This window comes from Garra rufa, chromosome 17, assembly GCF_049309525.1.
Source record: "Garra rufa chromosome 17, GarRuf1.0, whole genome shotgun sequence".
Taxonomy (NCBI): domain Eukaryota; kingdom Metazoa; phylum Chordata; class Actinopteri; order Cypriniformes; family Cyprinidae; genus Garra; species Garra rufa.
In genome coordinates this window covers 28,933,740-28,957,697 of record NC_133377.1, presented here as the reverse complement: position 1 = coordinate 28,957,697, position 23,958 = coordinate 28,933,740, and the positions used below count along the sequence as shown (strand labels likewise).

General features: G+C 37.2%; 1 protein-coding gene across 1 annotated transcript; it reads right to left on the bottom strand.

Annotated features, from left to right (window-relative positions):
- Positions 1 to 5,703: 5,703 nt before the first annotated feature.
- On the bottom strand, positions 5,704 to 18,953 carry ptpn23b (protein tyrosine phosphatase, non-receptor type 23, b). Its single transcript, XM_073821637.1, has 20 exons — positions 18,723 to 18,953; positions 17,773 to 17,847; positions 17,550 to 17,677; positions 17,358 to 17,434; positions 16,818 to 16,867; positions 15,513 to 15,644; positions 15,353 to 15,433; positions 15,115 to 15,240; positions 14,967 to 15,014; positions 12,246 to 12,302; positions 12,097 to 12,155; positions 11,807 to 11,886; positions 11,582 to 11,696; positions 11,423 to 11,488; positions 11,067 to 11,206; positions 10,416 to 10,721; positions 9,960 to 10,114; positions 9,695 to 9,846; positions 9,399 to 9,578; positions 5,704 to 7,702 (listed from the first exon to the last, which is right to left on the bottom strand). The coding sequence occupies exons 1-20, from the start codon at positions 18,804 to 18,806 to the stop codon at positions 6,241 to 6,243; spliced, it is 3,573 nt and encodes a 1,190-aa protein (XP_073677738.1). The 5' UTR covers positions 18,807 to 18,953; the 3' UTR covers positions 5,704 to 6,240.
- Positions 18,954 to 23,958: the final 5,005 nt, after the last annotated feature.

Below are 23,958 nucleotides of genomic sequence, written 5' to 3'. Positions count from 1 at the left end.
ATGATGAGCAGCTGAAGTATTTTGGAATTATTTTAGGCAAAATGACTAAAAATTACACAAATACAACCACTAGTAATATGATTTAATGGATTAAAACTTTTGACCAATTGGTGGAGCTGTTATCGAATCGATGTGTTGTGTTCTGTGTGAAGTGGCAATGGCAATGGCACACACAAAGTTTGGTTTCAATATGTCAAAGCTTTGCAGAGATACAACCTCAGATGCAGTCTGGCATTACGTCTCCATTTTGTTGTTTTGCTATACAAAAATGGTTTTGTCAATCAACAAGAAATCCATAACTTTTTGTCTGCATAGTCTAAAGATAATCTGACTCTTGGTGAAAATCGGAACAATGGTCGATGAGGAGTTTGAAAAAGCAGGTTATAAACATAAATCAAAATGGCAGACAGGAAGTTTGACAGACAATAGCAAAATTGGTATCTATGTTCTCAGCATGACCCAAGGAATATTTTGGGAGTCTGACTACAATACGCTAACGTAATGAAAAGTTGCAAGCGTTTATGAAAATGTAATTACTAATGGTTAATTAATGGTTTATTAGTTTTGACAAATAGGTGGCGCTGTTACCAAATTGTATATGTGTGTGGTGACAATGGCACATAAAAAGTTTGGTGCCAATTTGTTTAGCTTTGCAGAGATACAGACTCAGACGCAGCTTGCTATTTTTTATGCAAATTCGCTGATGCATTAAACAATAACCATTTCCTATTAACACGAAATCCATAACTTTCAAAGTCAAATTTGGTGAAAAATTGGACCAACAGTCTAGGAGGAGTTCAAAAAAGTGGGTTTTCAACATAAAATGGCAGACAGGAAGTTTGGCTGACTGTGGCAAAATTGGTATGTATGCTCTCGGCATGTCCAAAAGAACATATTGAGACCAGTTTCATTTTAAATCGCCCAATTTATTCAAATGTTATTAGCATTTTTGGAAATTTCTTTATAACTTTTCGCCACAAGGTGGGGCTGCTCCCAAACTTTGAGTATTGTCAGGGCATGGTGCTGAAGACAGAGTTTTGTAATGATACACCAATGCATTTGTAAAATATATAATTTTATGACAAAATTTAAAATGGCCGACATCCAAAATGGCTGACATGGGAAAAATGGTATGGTTCGACTGGATATGGTTGGACTCATCATGCTGCTCTTGTGATTTTTGGCCAAACCATTTAGAAGTTATAAGCAAAATAGCCATTTTATGTGGGGCCTCAGGTCATGCACACCAAGTGCATAATGGGAGGTCTCATTATGCCAAACCGTTGCGCAGATATAGCCCCACATCCATTTTTGGGAGCTCGTCAAACTGGTTCATGGTTTGACAAATCAACTTAAATTCCATACTTTTTTGGCAGTACGGTCTAAAGATGATCTGAGCCAATTGTGGTGAAAATCAGACAAACCGTCTGAAACTAGGTTTTTTGAACTATTAAAAATAGTGAAAAAAAACTTGACCTTACCAATGAAAAATCTTGGTGTTTGACTTATTCGACTCTGCATGAGTCAAGGATTCCGAGGGAAAAGAGCTTTCCTACTAGACTGTATGGTTCAAAAGTTATTAGCATAAACGTGACTGCAACCTTGGACAAGCGGTGGCGCTACAGAGTTTGAGTTAGAAAATCCAAACTTGCTGTTTAATGATAAGACTGTCCTCTATCTGTGTGCCAAGTTATACAACTTTCCCACAAACAGTTCTATAGGTTTTATGGCCATAGACTCAAGAGCAGAAGAAGAAATGGAAGAAGAGGAATAGGAACGCCAGCGGATACAATAGGTGCCTCTGCACCTTTGGTGCTTGGCCCTTAATTAAGAATAACAAGGGCTCTGACAAAAAACTTTCTTTAAATTATTTTAATGTATTTTATTTTATTAATCGGTTTTGATGATGACCAATATCGATAACCATAAAATGCTTAATATTGGCATGGATAATCGGTTGACCCCTACTAAGAACAAAAAAAATAAATGTGTCTTTGATTTTTTCCCCTCAAAAGGACCCACAGACAAAAGGCAAAAACCAAGCCCTCAATTGCAACATGAAAAACACTATTAGTTCCACATTGAGCCTACATCCTAAGAATTTGTTCTTTCTCAAAAATTAATAAATAAAATAAAGACATTCTCCAAAGGGATACAAACTGCTTTGCTGGACAAAAGAGATGTTTCGATAGCCCAATCACTAAAAAAAATAGATTTCATGCTTATTAAAATAGAACCATGTGTGGCATGCTAAATCTTGTGTTGCATCTTGAAAAAAATTGGAAAAACAATTTGCAGAGAAAGAAAATATTTTTGGGTAGAGAAAAAAATTAAGTGAGAAAAAGTTTTTGGGAGAGCAATGTTTTGGAAAATTCTGAGAAAAATCTCTTAGGATTTAGGCTCAGAAAGAAACACGCACTTACACATTTTTAAAAGGTATCCTAAAGTGTAAAAAAAAAAAAAAAACGTACCAATATTTGTTAAGTTCAGAGATGTCTTACACGTGCAGTGTGCGCGTAATAACTGACGGATGTATGCAGATAATCTCAACTAATACCATGTTCTTGAAGCAAGTCCTACAAAACACTTGTGCTAAGAGTGTGTTATTCTGCTCAAGCCAAAACCATCTTACAAAGAAAAACTGGGTCAGTTGCTCTCCCAGCGTTCACTCCATCAAAGCAAGTCAAAAGCAAGGGATGGCGTGCACAGACTGCTAAAATAAAACGCCGTCTCAGAAGAGTAAAGGGCTCTCGAGCTCACTACTAAGACAAAAACATTTCTAACTAGCAACAAACACGTATTGTGCTATTTTCATGTTTACATGCAATGAGATGCATCAATACTGTGTTCAATACTAGATTCCAGTCACTACCCATTACGCATAGTGTGCACTTTGTGACCTCTTATCCTAATCATCCTCTCTATGACCCGTTTATGAATACAGTTTGAAAGAGAGAGAGAGAAAAAATATCTCCCCAAAAGTCCTGACTCAATATGACCATCCCTGTTTTATTATTTACAGACATTTACTGCAGGATGTACGTGTAGTAATTCTGTGGTTCTTTGTGCCTGAAGCAAATGAAGCATATTGATTTAATCTAGACAGCTCCAGTAGCCCATGCAGAAAGAAGGACACATAACACACTCCTAACAGACAACCCTCAGAACATAAGCAGACACTGCCATCATATGGCCATATTAGGGAAGTGGCGTATTTAACAAGGGGACATTAGCACACAACAGCATATTTATTGTATGAAACGCTATCTGTTATCTTGATTATATTTTGAATGCAGTATAAAGAGAGATACATACCACACAACTTGCACAATCTTATCTTGAAGACAGCCTCAGCCACCTTTCACAAGGAGCCTAAAAACAACAATGGTGTGACTTGGGGACTACAACTTTATCCATTACATAGTCAGGAGAGGTCACCCGTGATGTGAGCGGAAATACAGACCCAGTGTTTACAAAGCGAAAATGCAAAGAAAGTAAAATGCCCTTTACAAAAAAAAAAAAAAAGGGTAAAACAACCACGTCGGACAATTTTAAAGTTGGAGGAGAAAATTAGACAGAGTTTTTCACCCTATGCTACCCCTGATATCACACGTACATCTCGGAGATGTCTATTTGACATCTGCATGTACATCTGCAAGACGCAGTTTGCTCATCTGCAACACGTCAGATGTCAAATAGATGTCTATTAGATGTCTTTAAGATGTTTATGATTTAGAATGTATGTAAAACTGACATCTTACAGACGTCTGCCAGACGTTTGTACACAACAGATGCTTTCCAGATCAAGTGACCTTTAACAAACATCTTGCAGACATAGGACATGTGCTATTTGGGACCTTTTTAAACTTAAAGGATGACTATTACCAAAATGCAACCTGGGCTGTTTTTTTTTTTTTTTTACTGTAAACGAGACAAACTTATATCTAAAAGCATAATTACGACAAACGAGCCGTTTTTGAGATTGACCGTGATTTCATTTTGTGGTCAATGGCTGGTGAAGGGGAATACTAGGGGCATAAATTTGAGCGCATCAAAATCGATATTTTTACAACACTAAGAAGGCTTGACACACCATGAAACTTTGCTCGAAGTATCGCCTGGGTCTCTACACATGAACTCGAGCATTGAGAACATTGTGTACACAGTTTACTAAAAAGAAAGGTTTTGAACAACTCACTTACACTGTTTGGGTTTCCGCTCGCAGCCGTCTTGCCAGTCAAGAAGTGTCGATCTCCGAATGCGAATGAATGGACTCCATAGGATGGAATATTAGGCTTATATGAGGCTCTTTTTACAACTAGAAGGTTAATATTGTTTTTCACTTTCGACAAAACAATGAATTAGCCGTGCATTTATATGGAAATATGCTTTAGGAGCTATCCATCCTCGCAATCGGAGATCGACACTTCTTGACTGGCAAGACAGCCGCGAGCGGAAACTCAAACAGTGAAAGTGAGTTGTTCAAAAACTTTCTTTTTAGTAAACTCTGTGTACACAAACAATGTTCTCAATGCTGGAGTTCATAGAGACCCAGGCGATACTTCAAGCAAAGTTTCATGGTGTGTCGAGCCTTCTTAGTGTCGTAAAAATATCGATTTTGATGCGCTCAAATTTACTCCCATTCACCGGCCATTGACCACAAAACGAAATCACGGTCAATCTCAAAAACGGCTCGTTTGTCGCAATTATGCTTTTAGATACATGTTTGTCTCGTTTACAGTAAAAAAAAAAAAAAAAAAAAAAAAAAAAGCCCAGGTTGCATTTTGTCAATAGTTATCCTTTAAGTACACAGATGAAGAATTAACCACGTGTAACCTTTCTAATGGGATTACAAAATGCGTGAAGCTGTATACATTGCAGAGCTTGTGCAAGACCAGCATTTAAAAAAAATTTATATAAAATGATTGATTGTTTTGCTAGATAAGACCCTATTCCTCTAATATGTTTATGTAGAGCCCTTTACCATTTATGTCCACTGAGGGTTTGCACTTAACATTACGATTTAGTCAGTTACCCGGATGCGCTGCCATATCAGCGATACGCGGATGTAAACAACAGCATGGCTTGCATGGTTAATGTAGTACTGAATGCGTTGTTCTGTTCATTTATGTTGTCTAAATCATGGAAAAGACGCATGGAAGTTGCTAAATCTTATAAAGAAGGAAGCAGGAAAGGCAATATTTTGACAAACTAAAGTTGATAGGTGAAAAAAATGCATACAAGCAGTAGATACTAATATTTCACTTACCTGACTAGAAATGCTAAGATCAAACATGAATGCTGTCAAGATTCTTTCCCTGGAAATCCTGGTTTAGTTTGGCCAACCACAAATGTCTTTGTTCCTCAGACAGTCTTTTGCACTCTTCTCCTTGATTTGTTTTAACATTTGGCAGTCTATAGTACTCCAAATGTTTTTTCCCGGTGTGATTAGTACAGCCCAAAACAAGACAATAATTCATAGTTTTCAGCAGCAATAACCAGGAAAATATGCAAGTTTCATTCGGTCCACTGGCATTGTTCACGTTCAGTGCCGCCATTATGGCCAACTGATGACGCATTGTGAAAACACTATATATGGAGAAAAATCCTGGAATGTTTTCCTAAAAAAACTATTTTTTTGTGACTGAAGAAAAAAAAAAATCCCACACACTACCAAAGTATGCAAAAACTATCAAAAACACATTTTGAAGTTGCAACTAGTTTAATTTGTTATGGTGTATATTGAGCTAAAAGAAAGCTTTGTTTATACTTCACAAAATTATAAGAACTAGAACAGCTTTTGTATTAAAAACAGTGGATAATACATCCTAACGTGAAACAACCATCACCATTTGTCATCATTCTCATTGCAGTGCAAACTAAAGTGCTATTTAGAAATAGAAACAGAGTGAAACTGGAGACACAATATTAGAGGTTTGCATAGAATCACAGTGCAAAAGCAGTTTTCTATTTGCTTGTAGTACATTTGCTAAGTCATAGTTTGTAATTACAGGTAGAGAGAGTACAGTGCAATTTTGTGTTAGTAATGGCTTATTAGAAAAGGCAAGTATTAGTGTGTGTTTAGGCATCAGATCTTGTGTTGTGACCATGAAGGATTCAAATCACCAAGATGATCTTTTTTTCGGCAACCTGTTGACTCTCAATGTTTTTGATTGTGTTCTGCATGATATCCTGACTACCACTGACTGCATATGCACAGTTGTTTGCATGGGAATCAGTTTAAGACTGAATGCTGAGATTATCCACCTTGTTCTGGAGGGAATCCAAAATTGTAGTGGAACCAGTTGGTGCCGCATTTGACGTGGTTGAGAACTGAACAGGTAATGGAGTTGGTATGAGGGTGCTGCCAAGTGAAGGTGGAACTGGATTGTCCATCACTGGAGCAACTGCTTGTCCTGGTGATGAGTTTTGGCTTTGACCAGGAATGTACATGGGTTGTCCCACTGGTCCATTAAACATGGTGTTAAATTGAGATGGAATGGTCTGTTGGCCCATGTGTGTTGGTGCAAATGAATAGACATTGCTTTGTGGTGGTACAGCTCCTGGTTGACCAAGTGGACGAGGACCAAAAGGAACTTGGGAATTTTGGCTCAAGGGTGCCTGTGGAAACATTTGAGACCCTGAATGTACTTGGTGGGGTGCAGGAATTTGTTGTGGTTGTGAAGATGGAAAAGGTGTGGTGGCATAGCCTATATTAGACTGAGGCCTGCTTTGTGGAAGCTGTCCAGGGTGGAACTGAGTGGACTGAGGCTGCACTTGAGCTTGCCCTGGAATGAGGGCACCCTGAGGATGGGACACTGTCAGTTGGCCTGGTGGACCAAACTGGGGTTGGGTTTGTGGAAGTAATGCTGGTCGGTAACCTGAGGGGAGGCCAGACTGTTGGTGTGCTTGGCCTGGCATTGGAGGCTGGACTTGTCCTGGTGGAAAGGGAGGAAGAATTTGCCCAGGAAATGCACTTCTTGGTGTAGTTGAAAGGACGGTTTGTCTAGGCTGGTTAGTAAAGCTTTGGCATGGTGTTCCCTGTGTGATCTGCTGGGCAGAGGAAGACTGAGGCATGCCAGTTGGCATCTGCTGCCCAAAAGAGTTAGCCAAGGATACTTGTGGTTGTCCTGGTAAACCAGGCCTAATGGAATTTTGTGGAATCTGTCCCATTTGTGGAGGGACAGAATAACCCCCTGTAACAGCAATAGGCCCACCGTGAGGTTGCTGCCAGAGAGCTGGATTGTACCCTTGAGCAGGAACCTGTGGTGTGGTTGACTGATTAACCTGATGATAGGCAGGTGTGATGCCTCCAGCTGGTCTTACCTGGAACTGCTGTGGTGGCAGCCCAGGGGGCTGGCCATAAGGTGCCTGTGGGAGATGGTGGGCCAACTGTTGCCTGAGTTTTGGATCTGTAGTGGGAAACTGCGGGTTTGGAAATTGAGTTGGTGGAAAAGGGCTTGCCCCATGTGGCCAGCTAACAGGGGGTCCACCATGAGGAACAGGATTGGAAAGTACTGGCCCTCGGGGCAAATTCACATTTGGAGGGAGGCTTCGTAGTTCTCGTGGGAGATCTTCAAAAGAAGCAACAGAAGGACCTACATATTCAAGACTGGACTGGCCGGATCTATGACCAACAACTTTCTGGCCAACCACAGGTTTTTGGGCGGTAGGTCTAGGAGGCGGACCTTTTCCAATCTCCCTGCAGATAGTACATCAGACAAACATGTGGTGAATGGATAGACTTTGACATGGAATACCTTCTGTGGTAGTCCAGTCACATCAGGTCACATTATTTATTATTAAAGGTCCCATATTGTACACATTTCTGGAGGTTTATTTTAGTTGTTGATGTCCTTAAGAAAATATATTTGCGGTGTAAGTGCCAAAATCCATCTCAATATATTTTTACAGCTCTTTTTTTAGGAGATCTGTCAAGAACAGGTCGATTTTGGACCAATTAATTAATATTAATGAGCCTCTCTTCTGATTGGCCTGTAGTTTTCTGAGTGACGCACAGCCAGGCCAACCACAAGTAACTACGGTCATGTATGCCGTAGCCTAGCCCACAGCCATAGAGAGAACCTAGCCTGCTGATATTCAACAGGATATTTCAGAATGATCATTAATGTTTTTCCTTTTTCAAACACCGAATGCAGTAGCTACGTAACTGTTGCTATAGTAAAGCCCCTTTCACAATGCACGCTGATTCCGGAAAATTACGGGAATGAGCGCTGTGTGAACAAAATCCAGAACCATAAAGGCAGTGTTGTAGTGATGATTCGCGTTACCTTGCGACTCTTCACGACGAAAAAATATGTGCAAAGTGGAATGAAGCAGCGATCAGGAGCTCCTCACTATCAGCACAGAAGCACAGATTGTTCATCAGGTTAGTTTAATTTTAGTGAAATGTACGCGTCGCATTACATCTCACATCCAACTGTCACATGTCTTTATGGGTTGTGTGTAAAGCACACACAGATTCCGGAAAACAACTGTGAATGAACCAAATTAAACAACTCCGGAACAAATCATGGGACACATTATCCGTGTATTTTCCGGAATCGCTGTGTGAAAGAGGCTGAAGCTGACGTGCCACTGGTCTTTTACATTAATGTTGTTCTGAAGCCTGTGCAATGATGTAGTTTCGACATCTATCAACTGAACAGGGTTTTCTCAACTTGTTTCCGTGTTGTTGTTGCTTAGCAATGGAATGGATGGGATGTTTTTGGGGTTTGACAAAAGGAGGGTGGGACGGTGGTTGGTGCTCGGGGTGGTGACTGAAGGCGGTGACTGAGTAGATCGGAAGTCACAGCGGCTCGTGAAAAGGAACAGCTACTTTAAGCAGGCTGTGTGCAGTTTACTGTGGATTGACTGTTTTGAAACTCATATGGTAGTTACATAGTCCCTAGACCTCAGTTATCATGAAAAAAGCCAGGAAATTTTGATTTTGACAATATGGGACCTTTAAAGATGTAACAATCTTATCAATATTGTGGTATCGTGATAGCAAAACTGTCTTGATATTATCATGGTCAGATGACGGTATGAAACGATATAAGTCTTCCGGCCAAAAAGTGTAGATTTTTTAATATTCTACTATAAAAGATCTTTTAAAGTTGTGTTTTGGGCCATTATGCTTTTGCATCTGTTAATCCCTTCATTAAGTGTGTTTTTACTGCACGTATTGTGAGATTTTGATATTGTTACATCCCTGTCTATATTATACAGCACTTCATGAAATAGATCAAGTAGTCGATTAATTGTTCGAATAAACATTAGATGAATCTATTTTTAAAATAATCGTTTGTTGAAGCTCTATTGCAGATTCAATCCAAACAGATGCCACCTATAAAATCCACCCATAATATCATATCCTTCAACCTGAGACAACTTACTTTTCCAGCAGGGTAACTCGTTCGCCTTCTCTGATTTGGCAATAGGACTTTGTTTTGTCCAACAGGGTGGAGGTCTTCTTGTCCAGATCCTGGTAGAAGTCTTTGCCCTCCTCAGCCTTCTTCATCAAGTCCTCATATGCCTCGAATGAGGCAATCAGGGCCTGCACAGTGGTGTTCCATCTTCAGGACAAAGTAAGATGATTACATGCAATGCCACAAAAACAGACTTGATACTATTTGAACGGATACTATTTGAAACCTGAGTCTTTTGACAATTAAAATACATAGACACTTACTCTTGTTCTTTAAGCGTGAGTGTCTTGCGGACAGGGGCGTACTGTACATTGGCTTCTGTTAGGGCTTTCAGGATGTTATCCTGGGCAACCAAGTTCTGTTCTATATATCCCTTTAGCTGATCATATTTCTTCAATTGCTCTGCAAACAATGTCTGAAACAAAAGACAGAAGGAAAGAGATAAGACTCTTAAATTGTTGACTGGTAATTTGTACTGTTTTTGTTTTGCCGTCGATTCATTTAAAACAGTTTCAGTTGATCATTAACCTTCATCTCAGCACGATCTGTGGTTACAAGGACTCCAGTGATATCATCTTTATGAATTAGGTCACGAAGCTGGCTCTCCAATGAGATCCTCTGCTTTCGCATTTCATCCACTTTGCCCAGAATAGTCTTCATTTTTTGCAGGGATGACATTTCATCTTTGAGGAAAGGAAAGAATCACTTTTAAATAAAGTCACAAGAGATTACTTCTATTTATCTTTTCTTCTCCTGAATGCATACACGCATGCATAAAGTGATAGTTCACCCAAAAATTAACATTATGTCATGAAGTACTCACCCTCATGTTGTTCCAAACCCGTAAGAAAGCTCTCAGATTTCATCAAAAATATCTTAATTTGTGTTCTAAAGAAGAACGAAGGTCTTACAGGTTTGGAAAGACATGAGGGTAATTAATTTTCCCTATAAGGTATAAAAAAAATAAAAAATAAAACTTTTTACCTTGACTGAGTTCTGGCTGGGGCAGGCTCTTTCTGAGTTCCTCAATAGATCCCTGTAACAGACGTAGGTTTGGTATGTGCTGGTTCATGGCTCTGTGGAGCTCAGTGTTGGAGTCGCTGGCTGTCTGATGAGCAGCCTCATATTTCTTCAGCTCTTTTTGAATATCCTGAAAGACTGCAGGCCTTGTTGGCAATCCCTTCTGCCCCACTACCTCCATCAAACTCTTCTCCCCAGCCTCATCTTCCTCAAGGGCACTACGAACCTCGTCCAGAGATGAACCCACATCAGTGTAAACATTAGATAGCGCTGCAAGACGCATAAATGGATGTCATCAAATCTAGCTATCTTCATGGAACATGAGCTTTACTTAATATACTAATGATTTTAGCATTTTAATATTGTATGGGTCAAAAAATGATTTTGACCCATACAATGTACCTTTGGCTATTGCTACAAATATACCCGTGCTACTTAAGACTGGTTTTGTGGTCTAGGGTCACCTATACACAACATTTTAAATACAAATCATAGAATTCTTGTTTTAATGTTAAACTGATTGATTAAAAATAAAATAAAAATGACACATTGCACATTTATCTTACACATTTTTGTTTTTGTACTAATTTTAAGTTTGTGTGAGTCTGCTCTCACCTTGCATGGCCTGAACAAGGTTCTTGACAGTGTCTGGTCGTACACTAAGAAATGCACATTTCTCCAACAGAGCGTCAGGCAGAGATTTAAACATGTCTATTTTATACACAGAGTCACTGCTAAGAGACTCCATAAATTTCCTGCACAGAAAAGGAGAGAAAAGAGGAAAATACTTCAGCCACTGCTCAAGCCTATAGATACACAGAGTAGGTTTGCTTAAAGGTCAATTCCCCAAAAACAGGAAATTACTCATTACTTGCTCATTATTCCTGCAAACCAGGATGACTTTTTTAAAAGTGAGTAAATGATGACAGAATTTTTTTTTTTAGATCAGTATTTATTTTTAAGTAACTTACTCAAGGATTTGGTTTTTATCCTCTATTTTAGCCACAATGTCTCTAAGTAACTTTGCCTTCTCCTCACTAAGAAAGAGAAAGAAAAAGAAATAACGATTTCACATTTTAAGAAACATTTAAGTAAAGCATGTTATGAACTGTGTTACTGCACAAGCTGACCTGTAAAGGGACGAGGCCTCATGAGTTGCCATCGGGACAAGTTTAGAAAAGAGGTCAGGACCAGTTACACTTTGATCGGTAAGACTGACAGGCAGGGGTTTCACCAATGATGCACCTGCGTGGCAGACATCATGAGAAGCAAACATGAACAAAACATGAACAAAGTGAATTTTAAATGTATTGCAATTTGTTATAATAGTAAGTAAAAGGGACATGAAAGCATACCTTTTACTGCAGCCAATGTGTCCAGACCAGGTATAGACTCATGGTAAATGAAGTCATTGTCTTTCTTAGCTGAGTTATATCTGAAACAGACAAAAAGTACAGTGAAAAGTATTCACACACACTTTTCTCCTGCTTTCTTGTTGTTGAGTGTCTACACAATACACCATACCTTTAAATTTTTTTAAACAAGATTTGTTTGTGAACTGGGTATTAAATTCTTCAAATGAAAATGCATAACAATAATAAAAAAAAATATTAAAATAAAAATAATAATACATTCAAAGTCTTACTTTCCACCGATCACATCCATTGTGAATTTCAAAGCATCCTGTACAGATTCCGGTTGGCTCTGAAAAGGTCATTGAGTAAACGTAAATGTGCTTAAAAAAATAAAAAATAACTTGTGTGTATCTGTGTGCATGTGTTTGAGAATCTTTACCTTGCTCTGCTTAATTGCCTCATTAAGTTTGTCCAAGGAGGACTGAAAGTAAGCAACCTGTGGAGAAACAACAGGCAGCCTCACACTGTCATCAGATGATATTACACTCATATTCCACAGAGATGACGTTGAAGACCTCTTTTTAAAGGTACACCAAGCAGGGCTTGACATTAAGCTTTGACATGTGCTTGTCCTTTGGACAAGTAAATCAGACATTTACTTGTCCGAGTAAAAAATTTACTTGTCCGAGGCAAAAAAAGAGGCTTTTTTGCCGTAAATTAATCTATTCTGAAGCAATAGTCTCATCACTGCTCTATAAGGTCTTACTTTAATCAGAATATTTGTGATATTTGCCTTAAAGGTGCCATAGAATGCATTGAGAGAATATTTTAAATTGTTCTCTGATATTAACATAGAAGGTATATGGCATAGGAAAGGGCAAAAAATCTCCAGAAATGGTTTTACAGGTCCATTTACAACCTAGGATTTGCCCCTAGAATGAAATGCTCTGATATTTGGAAGCTTCATGAATATTAATGAGCTCCGCTCTGATTGGCTGTTTCACAGAGCTCAATAGCTTGCACATGGATAAAAATATATTTTTAATTAGGAGCTCTAGCCGCTTTTAATATGAGGTTTGTTGAATCTGCCGTTTTGAATCACGGATATTTTAGTGTGATTACTGTGATCGCATGTGCTCTGTGTAAAGTTACAACGCAGAGGGAGTGCTTCCTACCACACAAGTAGAGCTGCTCCTCAGTGATTCTCAAGATCTGTAAATCATTCGCCATCATCAACGCAGTTATTTCTCCATCATTCACCATCATCAGCGCAGTCATCTCTCTGTTTATGTGGTAAGTGAAATCCTATGTATTGCAATGTAACAGGCTAGCGCTAGCATTAAGCTAACCGTGTCCCTTCAGTGACTTGCCTTGTTTTACTGATGTGCTGACGTTACCGATGATTGGGTGATGCGAATGTTGGAGGCGTAACTATTAACGATCTCGGGAAAGTTTCGTAACAGTCGGTGTTATTTTGGAATTGACCTATTTCTCGGTGGTCTTTTGCAAATACTAGATTTATATATGGAGGAAACGATGGTGTTTGAGACTCATGGTAAGTCATGTCCATGTACTAAACTGTTATTATTTAACCATGCCAAGGTAAATTCAGTTTTCCATTCTATGGCACCTTTAAATTGATTTCTAGGACACTTTTTAACTTTATTTTCCTAACCTTACTAAATGTGTCATCATTTACATTAAATTCTGAAATTTTATCAATAGATTCAATTAGAATAACTAGACTCTGTATGGTTACCATTCAGATTAAATCAGTATCAACAAACTCCATCTTTCCACTGCATAGGAAAAACCCAGCCTGCATCGAAAATGCTATTCAAATGTATTTACTTAGACTGATTAATGAAGATAAGAGGTTCCAAAAAATGCATTTACACAGTAAAATTTCAAATACATAAATAATGTTATAAGATTAATGTACTTTTTTAAACATATAAATCTAAAATGTTGAAAAAATGCAATGCTTTTAAATATGAAACCGAACCACCAATAGGTGGCAGTAAGTCACTGTCTTAATGAGGGAGTCATGGATTCAACCAGTTCGTTCACTGACTCACCCCATTCATTAAATTAAATACTAAATCATTCAGTATTGAAACACCGCTGTGTGTTTCTCAGATTCGCGACTGTTCTGCTGTGTCTTTAACTACTTATAACTATTTCGTTAACAAAAATGGTCAGTGATGTGTATAAAATGTAAGTCAGTTAATATTAACTACTAGTTTATTGAACTACTGTTGTATAAAATCAATGTCACGTTTGCAATCGTAATAGTACTTACCTATATAATATGTTATACAATATTTATCTTTATTTTCTACCGCAGTCAAAGTCCTTTTAAGACATGTCACTCGGCGGCCATCTTTGAAACGCCTCTCGGGCATCAAAGTGCAGCTCCTATCTCTTTGAATGGGGAAACATCAAATTCTCCAAAACTGTTCGCCAAACTTACGATTAAATTTCATATTTGAAATCTCCAAAGAAATCCAACAAGAACTGCCTCATAAATATAGTTCCTTGTGCTTGAATAGCGTTAAAAAAACGCTTATTTTTCCGGCTAGATGAACCAGTGCGCATGCGCAGTACTGAACGCACGTCGCGCCGGCTGTTTCTATAGCAACCGGGACTTCGGCAGATGCAGTGACGCGCTGACTTTACTGATCAACGATTGGCTCTTTCACTAAGAAGGCGGAGCTTCGCGGCCATGATGACCGTTTCATTGTTCCCCATTCAAAACTACACGAGTGACATGTCTTTGGTATTCTATAGTCTTTGACCGCAGTATGTTTGTTTCCTTGTGTATGCTGTTACGCCTATTAGTTTTAAAATGTCCTTGATTCAGATAGGCTCCACGAGCTTGATACTTGATACTGTCCGTTTTCAGTCACCGTTTACACTGTAAGTAATACAATCAGAATCATTCTCACCAACGTTTCGGTGCTACGCTAATTATTGATGTTTTAATCAGGTTACTTGTCCGATCGGACAAGTAAAATTCTCCTTCACTTGCCCATTGACAAAATCCACGTGTCCCGGACAAGCGTTAATGTCGAGCCCTGCCAAGTAATGCTTGTATAAAGTCACATATCAGACAATGAAAACAATGGGAAAAAAAACACACACACAAGCATATACTTACCGCTTCTCCATGTTTCTGCTGCTCCTCTGCCTGCTTTCCCATGTGTAACTAATGAAATTAAAATAACGTGTGGTTTATGAAAATGATCAAGTTAATAGAATGCATTGACATATATTGACATAATGCATGGTGAGTACAGGGGTCTCACATTAGTGATGGCACTGAAGTAGCTGATCTTCATCATGACAAGCTTTCTCCACTCTTTCTGAATCCTTCCTGGCACACTTTCAGAATTATCCAACACCCTCAGACAATCCTTGTAATAATTACACACCTGCAATCAGACTTGACATTAGTGTTGATAGTGGCATGTGAGTGACAAGAGCTCTGTATATCAAAGACCTGCTGTGATCTTAAAAGATGAGCAAATGAACATAACTTCTCACCTGAGCACAAATCTTTGCTATTAAATGACTCTTTCTGTTGTCAAGTAGAGTTTTCTCCAGGAGACACTCCTGTGCCTGTGCCTTCAAAGAGAAATATATATAAAGGTTATAGAGGCAGGAATTTAAAAAAAAGCATCTGTGTGGTAGACTTTGTGTTTACCAGCATGAGGTTGATGTTGATTGAGAGAGCTTGGCTGCTCATGTCAGAGCTGTAGCTGTGATTAAAGTGGTCTCTGAGGTGAGCAAAAGCCCCGGCAGAACACTGGAAATGCGTACAGGACACTTTCATCCCCTTAACATAACAACATGAAAGCAAAAAGAAAGAGCAAAAGGTTAGCATGAGAAATTTCAATAACTAATTTTTCTCATTGTTTCCTAATTGCTAATTTACAGTTGGGGTCAAAGGAATACATAACACCTTGCAGAATCTGCAAAATGATAATTATGTTAGCAAAATAAGAGGGATCATACAAAATGCATGTTATAATTTTTTTTTTATTTAGTACTGACCTGAATAAGACATTTCACATAAACATTTACATATAGTTCACATGAGAAAATAATAATTGAATTTATAAAAATGACCTTGTTCAAAAGATTACATACACTTGATTCTTGATCCTACGTGATCCACAGCTGTTTTTTTTTTGGTGTACTTACATGTTTCCCAGAAGAGAAGATAAATTAAATTTACCCTGTGAAGTTTTCACCCCCTAACGTCTAACATAAACATATTTTTTGTGAAATATCTTATTCAGGTCAGTACGAAATTAAAAATAACTTGCATTTTATATGATGTCTCTTATTTTAGTAAAATAATTAACATTTTGTAGATTTTTCAAGGTGTATGCAAACTTTTGACCTCAACTGTATTTATTTATCAAATATTTTATGCAACATTACCATTATAGGCCAAATTCATGGCTGAACTCAGTAATAATATTTAAAACACTTCAATTAATTATTTGCAATATTTTAACAATATATACAATAATTTAATTAATATTTGATAAACTTTCTAACATTTTATTGAAAATGTCCATAAATTATCTTTGAGTAAAAATGTTTTCTATTATTTAAAGCAGGACATACTAATATATAATATATAAACTGTTTTATAGTCCAGGGAGGTTTACAAAAATCACAAAGGCTATTCTTCTTCCTTCAATAAACATACACGAGTTAAAACTTGAGTGACCAATTCTACATTTTGTACATACAAAGTCTGCTTATTTATTTAATTTTAAAACAAAAACAAATGACTAGATCTTTGATGTAGATCAAATTACTAAAACTGGATTCACTTCATATATTTGTTATGGATACATTTATTCCATTCGCCATTTTCGGAAATATATATTTTAGTCTGCATTTAACATAAACATGTTGGTATTTATCTTTCTATAATTTATCTGCGTGTGAATTTCCTAATTGCAAAGGTGGAGGTGTAAATGTGCATGTTTACCTCCTCAGATAGGCGGTTATCCATAGCTCCCAGCAGTGAGTGCAATGCCCCTAAAATGCATTAGAGAGATTGATGATAAGTTAAAAGTTCACATCCAAGATGTTCATGTCTTTCTTTCTTCAGTCGAAAATAAATTTTTTAGATTTTTGAGGATTGTTCCAGGATTTTTTCTCCATGTAGTGCACTTCAATGATGGCCAACATGTTGAAGGTCCAAATTTGTGATTAAAAAGTACATAAATTAACATTATTTTTTTCTTTAGGAAATGACCTTATTCCTCAGCTGGGATCGCGTAGAGCCCTTTGAAGCTGCATTAAAACGGCAATTTGGACCTTCGACCCGTTGGCTTCCATTGAGGTCCACTATATGGAGAAAAATTTTGGAATGTTTTCCTCAAAAAAAAAAAGACGTCTTGGATGACAGGGGTGAGTAAATTACCAGGACATTTTTACTTTGAAAAAGCGAACTAATCCTTTAATATGCAGAACAAATTTAGAGTAAAGCATATCTGAGCAAATGCTTTGATTGCATTTAACTCACCCAGGTTAAACAGTACACAAGCCTGTTCATAATTAATATCCTCATGTGTGATATTCCTCCCTGAAAAGGCATCAATCCTGCAAGCAGAAAGAAAGCAGAAAAGCTATCATGACATGACCACCAGACATATCGCATATTAACGGATACTAGTATGGACAAAAATCAAAGTGAGCACCGACTGCAACACTTTACCATGTCACAGGAACTGCAGCCTCCTGGCCGTTTGCCATGGGAACACGACTCTGCAGAAAGTGCAGCTGACCACAGTATTTTCGAAGAGTGTTGCAACCCTCAAAATCCCTCGGGATGTTTACCACACTCTGAAAATGAGAGAGATTTTTAATTGCAATCTTTATTGCAACCATAGACCAGTATGCAACTACATTTCCCACAATTCCACTGACCACTAACCAACCTGTCTAAGATGCTCCAGCTTCTTCAGTGCCTCGCTGTAGTTCTCAGGGTTCTCGCCATAGTTTACTTGAATGAACTGGGACAAAAGAGAGGGAAAGCATGCTGTCATCTTTTTCTTATTATCATATAAAGTATGAAACATCACCATCAGGGGGGTGTTCCATAAAACAAGTTTACCAAATAAGCCAGGCTTATTTCAGTTAGTCTGACTTATTTTGAGCCAAATCAAATGACAATAAGTCAGACTAACTAAAATAAGCCTGGCTTATTTGGTAAATTTGTTTTATGGAACACCCCTCTGGTCACCTACTAGTGTTGGCTCAATGCAAATGTGTAAAAATAAGGCTAGCAAATGTGAGGGAGGTCATTTGGCTTTCAAATGGTCAGGTTTCACAAGCCATATGCTTACAACCACAAAGACCAGGAGGAAATATCAATTTCCTAACGATCTGTCAGTAATACATTTAAAGCAATTTGTTAAAAATGGCAGCTCCTTGCACAAAATGACAATACAGATTTGAGTCTTTCCTGTTATGCAGTACTTGTACTGAGAAGATTGCCTCTTTCAACATGTAAATCATATTGAAGACTTTATGAACACGTCAAACGTAGTTATTGCACAATATTCCAGACGTTTCTTTATTACTTTAACGACCATGTTTAAAACCAAACATGTTTTCTTGAGAATACTATCTTAACTGGTAATCACTTTATAGTTGTTCAAATCCATGTCCATCCTGTTAACCATTCGTAAAATAAACAAATTAATATATTTGACGCATACTTCTGTAAACATGTACAGAAACACTTCCTAAAATCACAACACACATATTACCAACTTTAAAAGTCCCAGAGCTCAAATGTAGTAACGTTACACAACAGAAATGGTCTTCTCTAGAGCTGATCGTTGTTGTCTAAGAGGCTGGACTAATCGACTGCGGAACGTCTCACCTGTCTGACAGTGGCACTGAACTGAAACTCTCCCGCTTCCTTCAGCTCCAGCCAAATCATCGGCATCTTGGGAACGGCCTCCATTTTGCCACCACGAAGTTCTATTTCAACTTATCAAAAGTTTTCGTTGGTTTCATACAGTTTGTTGTTGTTTCTCCAAAAAGGCAAAGCTAATAATGTGTCGATTTAATAAGAAAACTTGACGTGCCGATCCGCCTGACGCTCCCACCTTTGACTCTTCTTCACAACAAATACGTCACCGGAAGTACGTCACCATACATTAGCGATTTAGATTAGTTTTATTACCTTGTTTGTTTCCAAACATGTTGATAACACTTGCTCATTTTGTGGAAGATGGATCTATAAGTGCTCAAACCGTTCAAACGAACAAATAAGGTTTAAATAAATAAATTAATTAAGTTTGATTTGTAATCTGAAATAACCCAGTCTCTAACGTTAATTTCTCAAAGAAATGAGCTATTATACATTTCAGTTTACCTCATTTTAATTAAATTCTTTTAATACTTTTAAAACTACATGGAACAGGTGACGTTTTAAAAAAATATAACATAACGTTAGTATAGTTAGAAAAAAAAAACTAGTATATTGTAGGAAATGTTTTTTTAAATGCTCATTCATATTGATTGAATTTTGATTTGTCATGCAATTCTTGTACACTACCAGATTATTGTTTTTTAAAGAATTCTATTCTGCTCACCAAGCCTGCATTTATTTGATCCGAAATACTATTTTTTTTTTTTACTATATTTAAGCTAAATTTTCAGCATCATTCAGCATTCTAATATGTTGATTTGCTGTTTAAGAAACACTTTTTAATATTATTATTATCAATATTTAAAACAATTCAGTAAAATCTTTCAGGATTTTTAAAAATTAAAAGCTTTTGTAACATGCACAATACCATTTAAAAACTTGGAGTCAGTAAAGAAATTATAGAAACTAATACTTGTATTTATCAAGGATGTTTTTAATTGATCAAAAAGATGATAAAGACGAAGATAAAGATGCTACAAAAGATTCTATTCATCAAAGAAACCTGAAAAAAAATCTACTTAGCTGTTTGCAACATAAAAATAATAAATGTTTTTTGAGCAGCAAATCTGAATATAAGAAGTATTTCTGAAGGATCATGTGACTGGAGTAATGATGCTAAAACTAATATTTAAAATAAACAAAAAACAATAAAAATGATAAAGGTATGATAACAACACTACTAAAAATTACTAACTAGAAAAAAATACAAATTTAAACAAAAAACTAAATAGTTATATTTAAAACAAACAAGGTGCATGACAACATACTAAAAATGACTAATTAAAAATAAATACAATTTCAAGTTAAAAAAACAACTAATATTTAAAATAAACAAAAACTAATAAAAATAAAAAAGGTGCATGACAACATACTAAAAATGACTAATTCAAAATAAATACAATTTGAACTTAAAAAAACAATAAACAAAAACTAATAAAAATAAAAAGGTGCATGACAACATACTAAAAATGACTAATTCAAAATAAATACAATTTGAACTACAAAAAAAACAATAAACAAAAACTAATAAAAATAAAAAAGGTGCATGACAACATACTAAAAATGACTAATTAAAAATAAATACAATTTCAAGTTAAAAACAACTAATATTTAAAATAAACAAAAACGAATAAAAATAAAAATAAAAAAGATGCATGACAACATACTAAAACTGACTAACTAGAAATAAATACAATTTTAACTTAAAAAAAAAACAATAAACAAAAACTAATACAAATAAAAAAAGGTGCATGACTAAGCTAAAATGACTAACCAATACTAAAAATTCAGCTTTGAAATCACAGGAATAAATAATTTTTTTTTTTAAAATATATTCAAATAGAAAAGTTATTTTAAATAGTAAAAATACTTCAAAATGTAACTGTTTTTCTAAATAAATACAGGCTTGATGATCAGAAAACATGAAAAATCTTACTGATCAAAAACTTTTGAGTAGTAGTTTATTCTGAATAGACGTTTTTTGCTTAAATGCTTTATTTCACAGAAATGTGTAACTTTATTATCGTTTATTACTGTGTTTACCATCATGTTTACCCCAGTCACGTACTGTGGTTCGTATCCACTAGGTGGCAGCAGTGCACCAGTTTTCGTCAGTGTTTCGATTAGCCTGAATTATAGTCAGCCATAACAGCGATATTTTAAGTCAAGAACATTCTCACAATGAAAACAAAACGACAAATACAGCATTTCAAATGTTGCATGTAACAGTGAAATATAAGTTGTGGGTAACACTTTAGAATAGGTAACACTTATTCACTATTAACTACGACTTTTCCCTCAATAAATTCCTAATTTGCTGATTATTAATAGTTGGTAAGGTAGTTGTTAGGTTTAGGTATTGGGTAGGATTAGGGATGTAGAATAAGGCATTAATATGTGCTTAATTAGTACTAATAAATGGCCAATATTCTAGTAATATGCATGCTAATAAGTCGTAGTTAATAGTGAATAAGTGTTACCTATTCCCTATTACCCATGGAAAATGTTCCCTTCCTTTATAGGTCTCTAAAATGTATTCTCATCAGCATTATGTTTGTCTCTCCTGTAGATAAACACTGTCTGATCAGATCATGATAATGATGTGATGAAACAACACAAGCGCCATAGATCAAGATACACATACATATGGCAGTACACAGTGAAAGGCCATCTCTCACACACTTTTAATAGCTTCCATACACGTGGCTGGTCCAGGGTCTTTGTTGCTCAGATCTTTTGTCCTGTGTCTTTGCCCCTCCAGCTGCTAAAAGACTTATTTTCAGAGCAGAGAAATGTCACCTGTGAGTACAAAATGTGGGTGTACTGTATATTTAGGCTTGTGTGACAGATGGTTTATATAGCAGGGATACTTGATATCCACATGGGGGCTTTGCTATGGGTGTCAGCGGTACAAAAAGAACATTTTCATTTTGTACATTTAATGCACTATTTATCTTATTTATTTGCTATTGGAATACTTGCAGTAATTGTATGTTTCTTTGAGGTTAACTGATGCTTGTATCTGAAAATGAATCATGTAGAAAAGGTCCCACATGATGCATCTGGAAGATCTTGTTTGGAGAACAACATGTCTCACTCTTCAAGTCCTTGTTTCTCCAGAGGTGTCTAGAGCACTGGCACTCTGTATTGATTGTTTAACATCCCACAGTCTTTCCTGAGTGCGAGGCCTCCTTTCCTCCCTCTTCTGCGGGGTGGGGTGCTAATCTGCCCGCATGGGGCGGCCATGACATTTACCCAGGAATTATGGGAACATAATAAACTCTTAATCAAAGAGGCAATGACTTCTGCACAGAGCGGAGAGAGATGCATCTGAGTGGGAGTAAAAAGAAAGAGAGATATATAACAAGTCAAAGATGCTTTTACTTTGGAGTGTTACTATTCGTGAAATATTGATAACTAATCTGTCTGTGAGACATGACTAGAGCATTAGCACTCCTTTGTGTTCTACATTTATGATGACAAAGTTATTTTATTTTGATTGCTTACTTTTCTTGTTTCAGCGTTATTATTATTAACTGAAACTAAAACTGTTAAAACATTTTTATTATTTTTAAATAAAAATAAAGCTGAAATAAAATAAAAATATAAGATGAAAAACACATTTCAGTTAATTGCCAAACCATTTCTAATTTTCATTTAATGTTGAAGCAGTAAAATTACTAACTGTATATAAATAAAAACTTAAACTAAAAAAACTACTAAAGAGTTATATATAAAATAAACAAACTGATAAAAAATAAAAAAGGTGCATGACAACATTACAAAAAATGACTAATTACAAATAAATAAAACTTAAATAAAAAAAAACAACAACAACTAAATAGTAATATTTAAAATACACAAAAACAAATAAAAATGACACATGACAACATTACAAAAAATGACTACTAGAAATAAATACAAATTTAAACAAAAAACTAAATAGTAATATTTAAAATAAAATTTAATAAAAATGACAAAGGTACATGAGAACATTAATAAAAATGACTAACTAGAAATAAATAAAAACTTAAACTTAGAAAACAACTAAATAGTAATATTTAAAATAAAAACTAATAAAAATAAAAAGGTACATGACAACTTTACTAAAAATGACTAACTAGAAATAAATAAACAATGAAACTTAACAACTAAATAGTAATATTTAAAATAAAATGTAATTAAAATGACAAAGGTACATGACAACTGTCACGATGTAGGCAGGAACACACGAACAACGACGTAGTAAAAGACGAATATTTAATAAATCCAACGGAATACAAGCAGACACAGGAACAGCAGGGTAAGACATCCATATAACATCAAAGACCGACAAGAGTACTGGGAAAACACACACCTTAAATAGACAGACTAATTACAAACACAGGTGCAGACAATAAGGGAGAAACCAAAAACACTCAGAACTGCGGGGGGAAATGGGAAAAACCAACAAGAAAGTCCGGGGTGTGACATTACCTCCCCCTCCCGGAAGGCACATCCTCGTGCCGACAAACAGACAAAAGGAAACGGTACAAAGTCTTAGGAGGGGGCTTAGGTGGAGGACGGACTCCCGGGAGGAGGACACAAGATGGAGTCCAGGGTGGTGACGGAGGGGGAAGCCAAGGAGGTGACAGGAAGGGGCTGGAGCAGGAGGAGCCAGGTGGGACCCAGAACTCAGCCATGGAGTTCCAAGGTGGAGCCGATGGAGGGAGGAGCCATGGTGGAGGAGAGGCTGAAGACTCCATGGGGCCGACCGACGGAGGCGGAGCAGGTGGTGGGAGAGCCCGATGCGGAGACGGAAAGCCGAAGATCTTGGGTGACACCGCGGATCCGGAGGGCCAAGGCGGAACCCAAGGCTCTGGCGACCAAGGCGGAGATGGAGATCCGGAGGTCCGCGGCGGAGCCGGAGCGACAGAGGGCCGAGGCTGTGCCCGCAGGAGGGAGGAGGTCCACCGAGCCGGTGGGATGGAGCAACGAGGCACAGCCGGAGGAGTGGAGTCCAGAGGCGAAGGTGGGGCGACGACTGACCAGGGCGGAGCCGGAGGGACGATGGAGCCCGGTGGAGCTGGTGGACCGACGGGCGACGGCGGAGACGAGGGAGCAGAGAGCCGGGGTGGAGCCGCAGGGTCGGAGGGCCGAGGCGGAGTCCAGGACTCTGAGGCTGGAGGCGATGGTGAGGGAT